Here is a 12,103-nt window from a genome sequence, read left to right as displayed (position 1 = left end):
TCCATTGATTGTGAATATGAGAATAATCAAGAGGTTTAGAACGACCGCGACAGACCCTGAAAACACAGCGTGATAATTCATTAATATCATTGTTTTGGAGCTCGGACGAAAAATATGAACATGAGAGAATTAAGTGTTTTACTTTTTAAGACGCCTAATTGTTTCAAGTGTAGAAGTTGGGTTTACTATCAAACGAAGTAACCTGTATCCCGATTTTATTAAAATGCTGTTAAATACGGTATTATTGCTATGATTTTACGAACACATTACGACATCCGCCGACGAACTGCATCATGTCGATAAATCGACGACTAGATTGCTTCACAGTGGCCAGGTGGGATAAACAAGATACAAGTTTTGTTTAAATGCATTTCAGAAAAAAATGAAATATTGACATGTCTTCCAAATATACGAGTTTCTTCCCTGAAGTAATCTCTTCAAATGTGATTTTAACACTCATTGATTAACTAAAATATTTCTAAAATGAACATCGTCGATAAACCTATGGTTAATTGAACATTTTTCTCCATACTCCAGTTCGGCATCAGTATTTGTTTTTCTTCTGAGCAACACTATACACGTGGCAAGGGGGGTAACTCAAACAAAAAGATTGGCCTAGTCCGCACCACCTAGAATGTTTGTCACATAAAACACAACAAGGTCATCACACGACATAGCTGAGTATTTATTTTATTTTAATGTGACTTTTTTTCGTGTTAAAAGTCAGGAGTTAATTTAGCGGCAGGTCATACAAACATTAACTATAATCAAGGAATGAGTTGGGTATGTTACACCAGTACTGGGTCAGTACTGCTGGTTTGGCACAATGACGTCACGTCTGATGGCGGGGTTGTTTGCATACAATGTGATGATTTGTCTCTGACATCACGTTCATTATAATCATCAGGCAAGGTTGTCATGCAGGAATATTTCCGGATTGCCAGGACCGCCAACCGGGCAGGAATTTGACGTTGTAATCAACTTCCGGTACCGATTGATAAAGTACTTTTTGAGATCAGAATGAAAATATATCGATTAACATTCAATTAAATAAATAAAAATAACATTAATTAAAATCGAAAATTCCCTGATCACATAATTTTATAAATTACGCTTTTGGAAACATCCTTCTGTCAATTAAATTATCGTTTTTTTCTGTTTCGCATTATCCATTTTAATGTACATAAAAAGCACATTCATTTAAAACAAATGCTAGACTAATATTTATGTAATTCTATGGCTGCTCTAAAGAAACATTCCATTGACTTTTCTCAATAGGGACGAACTTTGCAGAATTATCGGTCCGCAATCACACAAATGTATAAAGGACCACATGATGAGGTAAGCTTGATAATCTCATGCATTTTGCGGTATTCCTTCAATTCTTTATGTTTATACACACACTCTCCATGGTAAAACCATCTCGAATAATCCTCACTTTCTTATCAATCATGGAACAGAACTCCGTGTACGCATGCGTATGACACGTATGGGTAATTTCCGTAATCAAATAAGCAGGTTTGTATAAATAGTTTTAACTAGCATTGCATGGCACAGCGGAACACAAGAGCGGCTTTTTGCTATACAACAGCTTGTACATCCTGTCTGATGGGAAATCCACTTCCGCTTAATCGCGTCATATTACTACTTCCGGTTCCGGTGGATGGCTTCAGCTTGTTTAACGCATCTTTTTCTCGACATTGTCTATCAAACTCTACAAAAAATGATAAAAATCAAATAAATAAAACAAGATATATGTATAAAAGTTTTTATGAATAACGTGAAATCAAAGGAAGAAATATGATCAAGGGAGGCAATTCAGTTCAAGTGTAGTACTGTTGCTTTTTGGAACTAAAACCCTTTTTCGATGCGTTTAAGTTAGTGCATTTACGAGACATTTGATTTTACTGACTACCCAATAATTTCCTACGATTTGAAACAAAACACTGCTCATTTAACATGACAGACTGTGTTCCGGCTAATATTTGGTCGTATTTTTCATATTATTTAGAAAAATTAAAGCATTATGGTTTATTTCCATGCATGAAGGAAGTTTACGATTTTCTATAAATAACAACATTGAAAGAACATTGTTAAGATCATGACTAGAATAATGATAAATAACTCTATTCTGGCTTAACCGGGTGTGTCGATTCACTATAAAGGTATGTTACTGTTACTTTATTCGTTTTGACATGAAAGTTCGTTTGAATTTTCAATTCAAATCGTGTAAATTGAACACAACAGCAGTAAGCTAGATTAAGACCTAGCACGCCAATGCATTTACTAAATTATTTGTGTGAAATGATATATATCGATTGAATTTTCGCACGGAAACATCCTGTTTGGTCGTTTTAACGGTGTGCAAACTAATATTCAGTAATTCTTCCACGCATGCGCACCTGCTATCTCCCAGTCCTCCCAGTGATCCTCGTCCTCCTCTTCGTCCTCCTCTAAGTCGTCCTCGTCATTTTCGTTGAGGACCGTCCTCTGTTTCTTTATGTCCTCTATCGTGTCCTGACACCGACTTAACGAGGACAGAAGGGCCTTGTCCTGGGCTCGTAAAGACCCCTGAAACAACAGAACAGAATCCAGAATCTCTTTCTCTCTGTTACTTACACAAATTATATAACTCTTGTACCCCTCTGTAACCGTGATATTGAAAAATTATCTTTGCACGACATCTTGCCGCCCCCCCCCCCCAATTTTTTTTTTTTTTTAAACAAACACATACACACACACACACACATATATATATGTAGTGTAAACCCTTATTGTCCTGATGTTGTACAGATTGCCCCCCCATCCTCCCTCTTCCTCTCCTCTTCCTCCTCCCCTATCCAAACCCTCATAACTGCAATCCAGTGATATGTACTTACAACGTAAAATTATGTATTTTGATATTTCGGATGAAACAGTATCTGTGAGAACTCTATATCTGAAACATGTTTAACGTTGAAACAAGTATTATGACCAACGAAAGTGTTAATAGGAAGATCGTCTCAGCAGACAACAATTAAAACCCAAAATACTCAAATACCAATATCGTCTTATTGGATAGCTGCGTCTTTCGTTATGAAACACAGAATTAAGCCTCTATGTTTAATAATAAATAATTAAAATCACAAACCAGGTGGATACGATCGGCATGAACCATACCTCAGTACTGTGTTTTGTTGGATATAAAGGAACATTGGCATGTTACAGAGGTATAACATGAGATACTAATTAATGGCTAAGTAGTTTATTAGTAACACTAGGTCTGTATTCCCTGGCAGGGTTCTGCACGTGCGATGGCCGATGAGTAATTGGTGCTACAGATGGCGTGCACACCAATCCACTAGACCCTGTAATAGTCTATAAGACATTCGGAACATCTGAGCCGAATATCAATATGGCGAGGTAATCCGAAGGAGGCTCCACCGGATTCCAACTCGATGACAATCCTACGCATGGTAGTATTTTAGATATGTCGGTGAGGAGAGTGTCTGCATTCTGGGGATGTGTGTTACAAATGTGTACATGTATTGACCTACTTATGGAGGGACAGATATTCCAATCACCTATGTCACATTTTGCATAATTATTTGTAAAATTTGTCTCTCTTTTGTTGATTAAAACAATTTTAGGAAGATAAATGTGTATTGTGGACTAGAATTGTGGTGGTATTGATTAAGTATTGAAAATTTAATACGTGTAACTCGTTTTATTACAAATGGAGAGAAAACAAAAAAAACCCAATATGATGAAAAGTTCTACCATTATGCCTATGGTGTATACCAATGTAACACACAGGGGTTATAGCGTTTGGACACATTTTGTAGAAGTTTTGTTAGTGAAAAAAAAATTCATTACAATCTAAATCAGAGTGTGATTTTCATTAAACGACAGGGCGAGACAAAAAACATTCAGCTAGACAATGGGAATACGAATATAATTACACTCAAAGCATCAAGATGAATGATAATTTCTTACTAAAGTCAGTTTCCATATCTGGAGTCATCCTTGAAGAATGTTTCTTATTAAGTATCACATGCTGGTTAAGTAGACAGCATCGAGGTGTACAGTATCAGGGAAACTGCACTTAACAACAGACACGGTTGTCATGACAGCGACCGTACAACTGACACCACTATTTTCATTTGATATGAAATAAATATTTCATATCCATATCGCTTTTTCATGGGAGTTTTTTTCCTTCTGATTACTAACTAAGTATTGATGTATCTGATATGACTGTACGCTATTACATTAGAGCTTCGCTTATTTAGTCACCTGTTGTACGGGGTTTCTAAATACCCATTAAAACAGCGAGTCATAATACAGAAAAAGCAAACGCGATAAAAACAAACGAAACAATTAAATTCATCGATTGCAGTCTCTTTTATACCAGTGTACCAATACGAAACTTACCACGAATAGTTCAACAGCAGTACTAAATAAAACATGACGTAGCATGCATTTGTCAAATCATGAATAATTCCATATTCGCTACGAGGTGTTGACATTGTGAAAATCAATACAAGGTATACAAGAATTTTTTTATATCATCCAAATCGATTGACATATTTTGGTTTGGATTGTTTTTAAGGGTTACTCGCCCTATTAACAGCTAAGGTCATTTAAGGACGTGCCTGCATGTGTGTTTGCGAGCCAGAGACAGGGTATGTTGGTGTACTTGCCTCCTTGTGATAGCGCGGATCTGATGCCGACTTTAGAGTACTACATGCACCCCACTGAAATACCGTGCTGAAGGAGCCAGTAAAGTATTCTACCCAATCACATATAATAACAACAGGTGAACCAGTTAATGTCATTATCCTAAATGCTGAACGTTCAACAGGGAACAGCAACTACAGTTTTAAGGATTTTGGTATGTCCCGCCTGGAAACAGAACCCATTTCCTACCTTTTACTTGAGCGAGCGTTCAACACTATAAGACCAGAAGTGATATATTCCAAAGGAAGGCGCTAGGCGTTAAAAAAATGTTAGGTAACATAGAGAAAATGGACGTATAGTTCCCAAATACTGCAAATGACTCAGCAGATTTACTTGGGTCACCTTTGTGTCCCCAAGAAAAGGACAAAAAAGTAAATCCCCAGGGGTTTCCCAATTAGTCGGTTCTTACAATAACCGATACATTCTGTTCTCATTCCCCGACCTGTATGAGTGATATTACGACGGTTTCAACTGGAGATAAAGCCGCTCTATAGGAAAAGTCACATACGACGACAGTTTACTAAGATGATTTGGCAACTCAATGGCCATTTTAAGATGGCATAATCTGAACATGACAGGAAGAACACGTGCGTGTTACGGAGAGAGTGAGTGTCACTGTTGATGACAAGGGTGTGATATAGATAACAGATGTCTGTTTCATTACAGACACGTGTATACACCATGCCAAACCAACCTGGCACACAACAGGAAGCCAGCAGTAACTTAGTAAATAATGAAATGTGAAATAAGCATTTCCATAACCCCTTGTGCCAACTTTACACGTGCTGTCATTTACACATTTTTCGTGGAATTTTTGTGTTGATTCCTTAAATATTTGACAACATTTTACAAACCACAGTCTCATTAAATGATTGTAATTGGTCGCTTCAGGAACTCCCCATAACTCTATTTTTGCTTTATTTACATCAAATAAACATATACTGTATCGTCTTTTCCCCTTGTCCGCTAATTCTGACGACTGCATACGCTATCTTTGATATTCCTAGTGGTAGGAAGTTTCTTTTTCAAATACGATTTTAGCTTATTTGTTTTGACTTTTCTTGATTTTCACTTCAAAGATCCGTTTAGATTCAATTGAATGAGGTATGGCTTGTGACATTATCGTAAATATCCATTGATTAACACAGAAAAAACCACACAAGTCAAACAGACAGTAAAGCGTGGGTGAAGGGCAGAGGTAATGTTGTTGTTTACCGAGTGGATGTGCGGGCAATATATCGACTGTTATCACATTAGCTCCATTAAGTGTGTGAGATGTTTGAGTACTGCCAAATGGTTGTAACAATACCTGGGTGTCATATATATATTGCTACAAGCCATTAGTTTGTTGTCTTATGTCACTCGTCCCCCTGTCATATGTTCCCTAAAAACAGAGAGATCACGTGACCGTATTTAGTGCGGACCTTTAATGACGTCTGAGCGGGCTATTGTTGGTACGAACTGGTTGTTACGGATTCTTGTTTTCACGCCACAAAGTTCAAAATTACAACCGAAAGTCGGCTAGTTACACTTGTCATCTTTTCGAAACTGTTTTATCGATTGCATCTCATATAAGCTGATATCTCGATTCATCATAGCAAATATTTGACAAGAACTGGCAATAGATGCAATGGTAAATCGAAAGTATATAAGGACGTCGTTGTGACAAGCTAAACGGCCACCCACCTTTTTCATTTTTATCATTATCAACATTTTCTTCGGACTTTTAGGATATTTCCTCTGGAGTCATCCTTAAATTTAAAAAAACCCACTAATTTTTGGAAACATGACATTCACAAACACTAGGTTAACCCTCACTGTTGCCAAGTAATGTTCTTATCTGGATGTAATCCAAATGGAGAGCGACGTCATCTGTTATCGATGGGGAGATAACTCCAGATAATGACCAGCTAGATACCTATCAGCTTCGTTATATGTATCCGTTATGTATGGTACACAAATGTGCGCGCTTGTTAGCGTGCCAGGAAATGGCTGTACACGTGCTTCCCGTCTCCCTGGCTTGTGTAATAACTGAAAGTGTCACAATTATCTATGTTTTTGTCTGTTGCGTATAGAGTAGGGCTGTAATACACAAAACTACCGGATCACGATATACCTCTGTCTGAAGATTCGGGACAAGCAAAAAATGAATAGGTAGAATGCAAAACGTACAAGATAATTAGGTAGAATTTTGTGTTGGCCTTGGAAACAGTATGTGTTTGTGTTGAATAAAGGCGTCAACACCTGTGATCCTAGAACTATGTAAGGCAGATATCCTATTTCTAACGTTGAAAGTTAGAAATGAGAAATGTACCTATTCATGAAGGGAATACGAAAGGTTTATCATCATCTAAATTGACAACAATTCAAAAGAAACTATTATTGACAAAAAAGAATCAATGTCAAGCATTTTTTTCTGATTATTATTCTGTTCAGAATAGCCATCATAGAATTTTACATCATATTTGCAAACGAGGGGAAATCCCGAACTTGGTATATGACTTTTCATTACACAATTGTAGGCGACAGATGTATATTGTATTAAGCTTGTGTCTATATAATCCATTTTTTGTTTCATTTGCCGTGCATCCTTCCATTGCAATGCGCTGAGAATGCAAATGTTGTTATGAGACTGTGACATTTGTTATTGTACCGTCATCAATTTCACTATTGTCAAGACTGAATTATTAACAAAGCGTAACTACGCTACGAGGTGTTGACAAATGTAAAAGAAAACATGGATATTTTAGCAAATATTGTTATGGTGCGGTCCTATAACACACATTTTTATTGCTGACAAACTTACAAAAAGCCCTATCGGGCTTTATTAAGTTTGTCATCAATAGCAATGTGTGTTATAGGACAATAACAACATATGCTAAAACATTCATTGCTTAAATGTTTGTTTAAAACAGCAAACAATGTCATTCCTCGACAGTGGTTCACAATCAGTAATATGCCAGCTAAACTACCTCAGTGCCAGGGAAGTGGAATTTGGCAACATCGCCGACACGACATTCCGCGAGGGATTTACCGAGTAGCGCGTGTCAACAGATTCTCATTGGCTCTGGTTCACGTAGTTGTCTTCAAAGGATATGGCAATGTTTATAGAAGATAACGATGACATGTATCAGGATACTTTATGTCATTCATAACACAGCAATACAATGTGCAGAGCGCTTTTCATAAGTATGGCAGCCGTAATGCGACATAAACTGGTGGTGTATCAACGTGTGTTACTATTGGTATAGATGGTATGGGAGCCCTAGTGGGACATATACAGGAAAAATGAGACGTCTTATTCTTCAGACAAAAATGTAACGTCTTCAGACAAATATGTAACGTCTCCAGACAAAAATGTATATTTTTCGGACAAAACAACACGACTTGAGACAAAAATGTTTTTTCCTGAAAACAAAAGGAACCGTCTTCAGAAAAAACCTGAAACGACTTCAAAATATAGACAATGAGGGAACGTCTTGAGACAAAAACGTCATGTCTCCAAACAAATAATAAGGAACGTCAACATTTAATTGTTTTCAGGCAAAACTGAACGTTTTCGATCAAAATATAGACAAAATAGAACGTCGTCAGACAAAAATGCATGTCTCAAGACAAAAAAGAACGTCTGGCTATAAACACTTTATGTCTTCAAATAAAAATGAGACGTGTTTGGAAAACAATGTAACGTCATCGGACAAAATTGAACAAGACAAAATTGAACAAGACAAAATTGACTTGCTTTCGTGCAGTATTGTAACGTTTTCAGACAAAAACATAACGTCTTTCACGGACAAAATTTAACATATCAAAGATGTAACGGCATTACACAAAGTTTTAGATCGGATACAATTTTTACGTCAATAGACATAAATGTAAAGCCCTCAGACTCGGACACTAGACACGATCATGCCTACGTGCCCGCGCGTGAAGATTTGCCGAATAGATGACACAAAGGATACTACACCATCAGGAGACAGCGTTAGTTAAGTGTACGGCGAAGGAGGTAGGAAGAAACGACCGGGAACACACCGGCCACCATACGAAATAATCAGGCCAGCACAATCAGATAAGGGAGATAATTTGAACGATAGATTTTATAATCAGCAAAAATTACTCGAAAAGAAGATAGTGGGTGAAGTGATAAATTCCTTCCATGTGTAAGTATTTCATTTAGAATTGTGTGGTATAGGTGGCCAAATAGAGCAGGCCGCCATCTGGTCCTCGGCCACGCGTGCAGCGAGAAAACCGGTATAGTGTAGTATTAAAAACGGAAGCGAACTAATAATACGGAAATACATTCCAACACCTGTTACCATCGGTGCTGGGCGTAACTTGACATCTGATATAAATATTTTATTATATTGAAAGTAGTTTGGATTACCTTCAACAGCAATATCACTATACAACTTGTATAATGTGTTTGGGTCAATACCTCTGTTTAGTCGTATAACTGTATAACTATACCATTAGTTTTATCAAGGGTTTCGTATTTAACGTTTAACGCGTTCGGTTATTTATTATCGCCTTAAACGATGTTTTCACGTGATAAATGAGAAAACGTTCGTTTATAGCATTTTATTTATATACACGATCTTTCATTGATTGGGCCATTTACATGACCACTTAGGTACGCAATAAATGAGATACCATCATTATAGCATTTTATTTATATACACGATCTTTCATGGGTTGGGTCGTTTAAATGGCCACTAAGGTACGCGATAAATGATATAACGTTAGTTAATAGCATTTTTTTTATATACCCGATCTTGCATGGATTGAGCCATTTAAATGGCCACTTAGGTACGCGACAAATAAAATAACGTTAGTTTACAGCATTTTATTTATATACACGATCTTTCATGGGTTGGGCCATCAAATGGCCATTTAAGTATCTCCGCCCTATCGCAGGCAAAACCCTACATACTTTTACTGTATTTTCCCGTACTATATACAGTAAAACCTCGTTATGATGCCACCATTTGTCGAGGGAAATTAGTGCGCTATAAAGGGGACTGGCGATAAACTGAGGGACATATCAGAAGGGATTTTTAAGAAAAAGAGAAATTGTGACGCTGAAATATGTTTGCGGTAAATGAGGTGGCAAATGGAGTGGCAAATGGAGTGAGGGGCATTATATCGAGGTTTTACTGTAGAGTAACCTCCCCTTTATTTAATTTTGACTTTAACTGTAGTGTTTTATTAATTACTTGACCAAGACAGTTCAATTGGATAGGTTTCAACTTAGCTGGTTAAAGCGACAGTAAAATTATCTGAGATTCAGGGTTCGAATCCTGGTCCAACACCGTTGTATTCATACACCTTTTATATACAGAACACTGTTGTTGATGTTTTTTTTATTTTCCACAAGATATTGCTTTTTTCTGGAAATGGATAGTTACAGTTTCTGTCAGTGGCATGGGGATCCTTAAAAATAGCATTTGACTGAAACGTCAGGACCTGGGCCCGTATTCATGGAACCGTTCTTATGCTCAAGTATGGTTTCTGTGCTCCAATCAGTCTTCTTGTAACCCACTCTAGTCATGTCAAACGACCAAGAAGTCAATTGTACACATTGAAAACAGTATTTGTCTTGAAGCCTCTTAACATTTTTCCACATCCTCGAAAAAATCAGATTTTTTAAAATAATTTAAAAGTGGAACAAAATATAAGGTTGAGCACAAAATTCATGCTTGAGCATGAGAACGGTAACATGTATACGGACCCTGGATACGGGAGAGTAACACACTACCACGGGAGGGTAACACGCTACCACGGGAGGGTAACACACTACAACGGGAGGGCAACACACTACCACGGGAGGGTAACACACTGCCATCGGAGGGTAACACACTACCATGGGAGGGTAACACACTACCACGGGAGGGTAATACACTACCATCGGAGGGTAACACACTACCATGGGAGGGTAACACACTACCACGGGAGGGAAACACGCTACCACGGGAGGGTAACACGCTACCATGGGAGGGTAACACGCTACCACGGGAGGGCAACAAGCTACCACGGGAGGGGAACACGCTACCACGGGAGGGTAACACACTACCACAGGAGGGTAACACACTACCACGGGAGGGAAACACACTACCACGGGAGGGAAACACACTACCACGGGAGGGTAACACACTACCACGGGAGGGTAACACACTACCACGGGATGGTAACACACTACCACAGGAGGGTAACACACTACCACGGGAGGGTAACACACTACCATCGGAGGGTAACACACTACCATGGGAGGGTAGCACACTACCACGGGAGGGGGAGGGTAACATACTACCACGGGAGGGTAACACACTACCAGGTCAAATTATTCTTGACAATGTGGTTCACGTGTGTCTAGAGACATAGCACCGAAATACTAGGTAAGGGAGGAAAGAAGAATTCCACATCCGTGACATACAAACTATTAGAAGCTCAAATCAATGATAAAATGATCGATGCTTACAATGCTGGCCTTGTTCTATCACCTGCCAAACCAGTTTTACAACTTTTCGAAGAAACCCAATACAGAGTCCGTGATTTAGACACGCCGGAGACTGTTATAGAACACACAACACAGAAAACCACCAATATCAGCTCGAACAGAGGACGAAATGATATAAAAACGAGACTTTTACCACCATGGGATGTATCGGGATATTGGTCTTTAATTAACCATACCCCGTCCTATCGGTGTATCGCCTTCTCGTTTGGCACAGTCCGAAATAGATTCTGTACGCGTGCTGATCAACAAAATGAAAACAAAATGGACTTTAAGCAATGTTATAACGCATAAAAGCAAATTAAACACTAAAACAAACTTATCTTTTGGGTAAATAAGATAAATAAATAAATAAATAATAAATAAAAAGAATAATTAAAAGAACAAATAATCCCTCTAACTCTAACTACTAGGTAGCGTACCCGTTTTATCAAAGTGCAAAAACACATTGAGGATCTCTGAGGGGTACACCTGCCCATACCAACGACGGACGTACAATTCATTTAAGGACGTGCCAGGTTTTGGTAGTGGAGGACAACCGGAGTACCCGGAGAAAAACCACCGACCTACAGTCAGTACCTGGCGATTGTCTCATGATCACGAAGACCTAGAACCCGCGATCCGGTGGTGGGGGCTAGTGATTGTAGACGGTCACCACGACCCAGTGGTGGTGGTGGTGGTGGTGGTGGTGGTGGTGGTGGTGGTGTGTGGGGTAGTGATAGTAGACGGTTACCGCGGCCCAGTGGTGGGGGCTAGTATTAGTATACGGTCACCGCGGCCCAGTGGTGGGGGCTAGTGATAGAAGACGGTCACCGCGTCCCCGCAACAAAGTAACAATACCATGTGCAAACAGATTATTGAAAATGGCGTTAA

At 38.6% G+C, this 12,103-nt stretch overlaps 1 protein-coding gene across 3 annotated transcripts in view; it reads right to left on the bottom strand.

The window, feature by feature from the left end:
* Nucleotides 1–664: 664 nt before the first annotated feature.
* Nucleotides 665–12,103, bottom strand: part of LOC110455834 (dentin sialophosphoprotein-like) — a 39,191-nt gene continuing 27,752 nt past the window's right edge. For all 3 annotated transcript variants that reach the window (XM_021506255.1, XM_021506239.1, XM_021506248.1), the window contains exons 3-4: nt 2,403–2,571; nt 665–1,714 (exon numbers count right to left, since the gene is read on the bottom strand). In XM_021506255.1, the coding sequence (XP_021361930.1) occupies nt 1,581–1,714; nt 2,403–2,571 (303 nt within the window). In that variant the 3' untranslated portion in view covers nt 665–1,580. The remainder of the gene's footprint in view (nt 1,715–2,402; nt 2,572–12,103) is intronic.

The sequence above is a fragment of the Mizuhopecten yessoensis genome, unplaced genomic scaffold (genome assembly GCF_002113885.1).
Source record: "Mizuhopecten yessoensis strain PY_sf001 unplaced genomic scaffold, ASM211388v2 scaffold965, whole genome shotgun sequence".
Classification (NCBI taxonomy): domain Eukaryota; kingdom Metazoa; phylum Mollusca; class Bivalvia; order Pectinida; family Pectinidae; genus Mizuhopecten; species Mizuhopecten yessoensis.
Note: the sequence above shows the minus strand (reverse complement) of the source record. Positions and strands in the feature narration are given on the sequence as shown.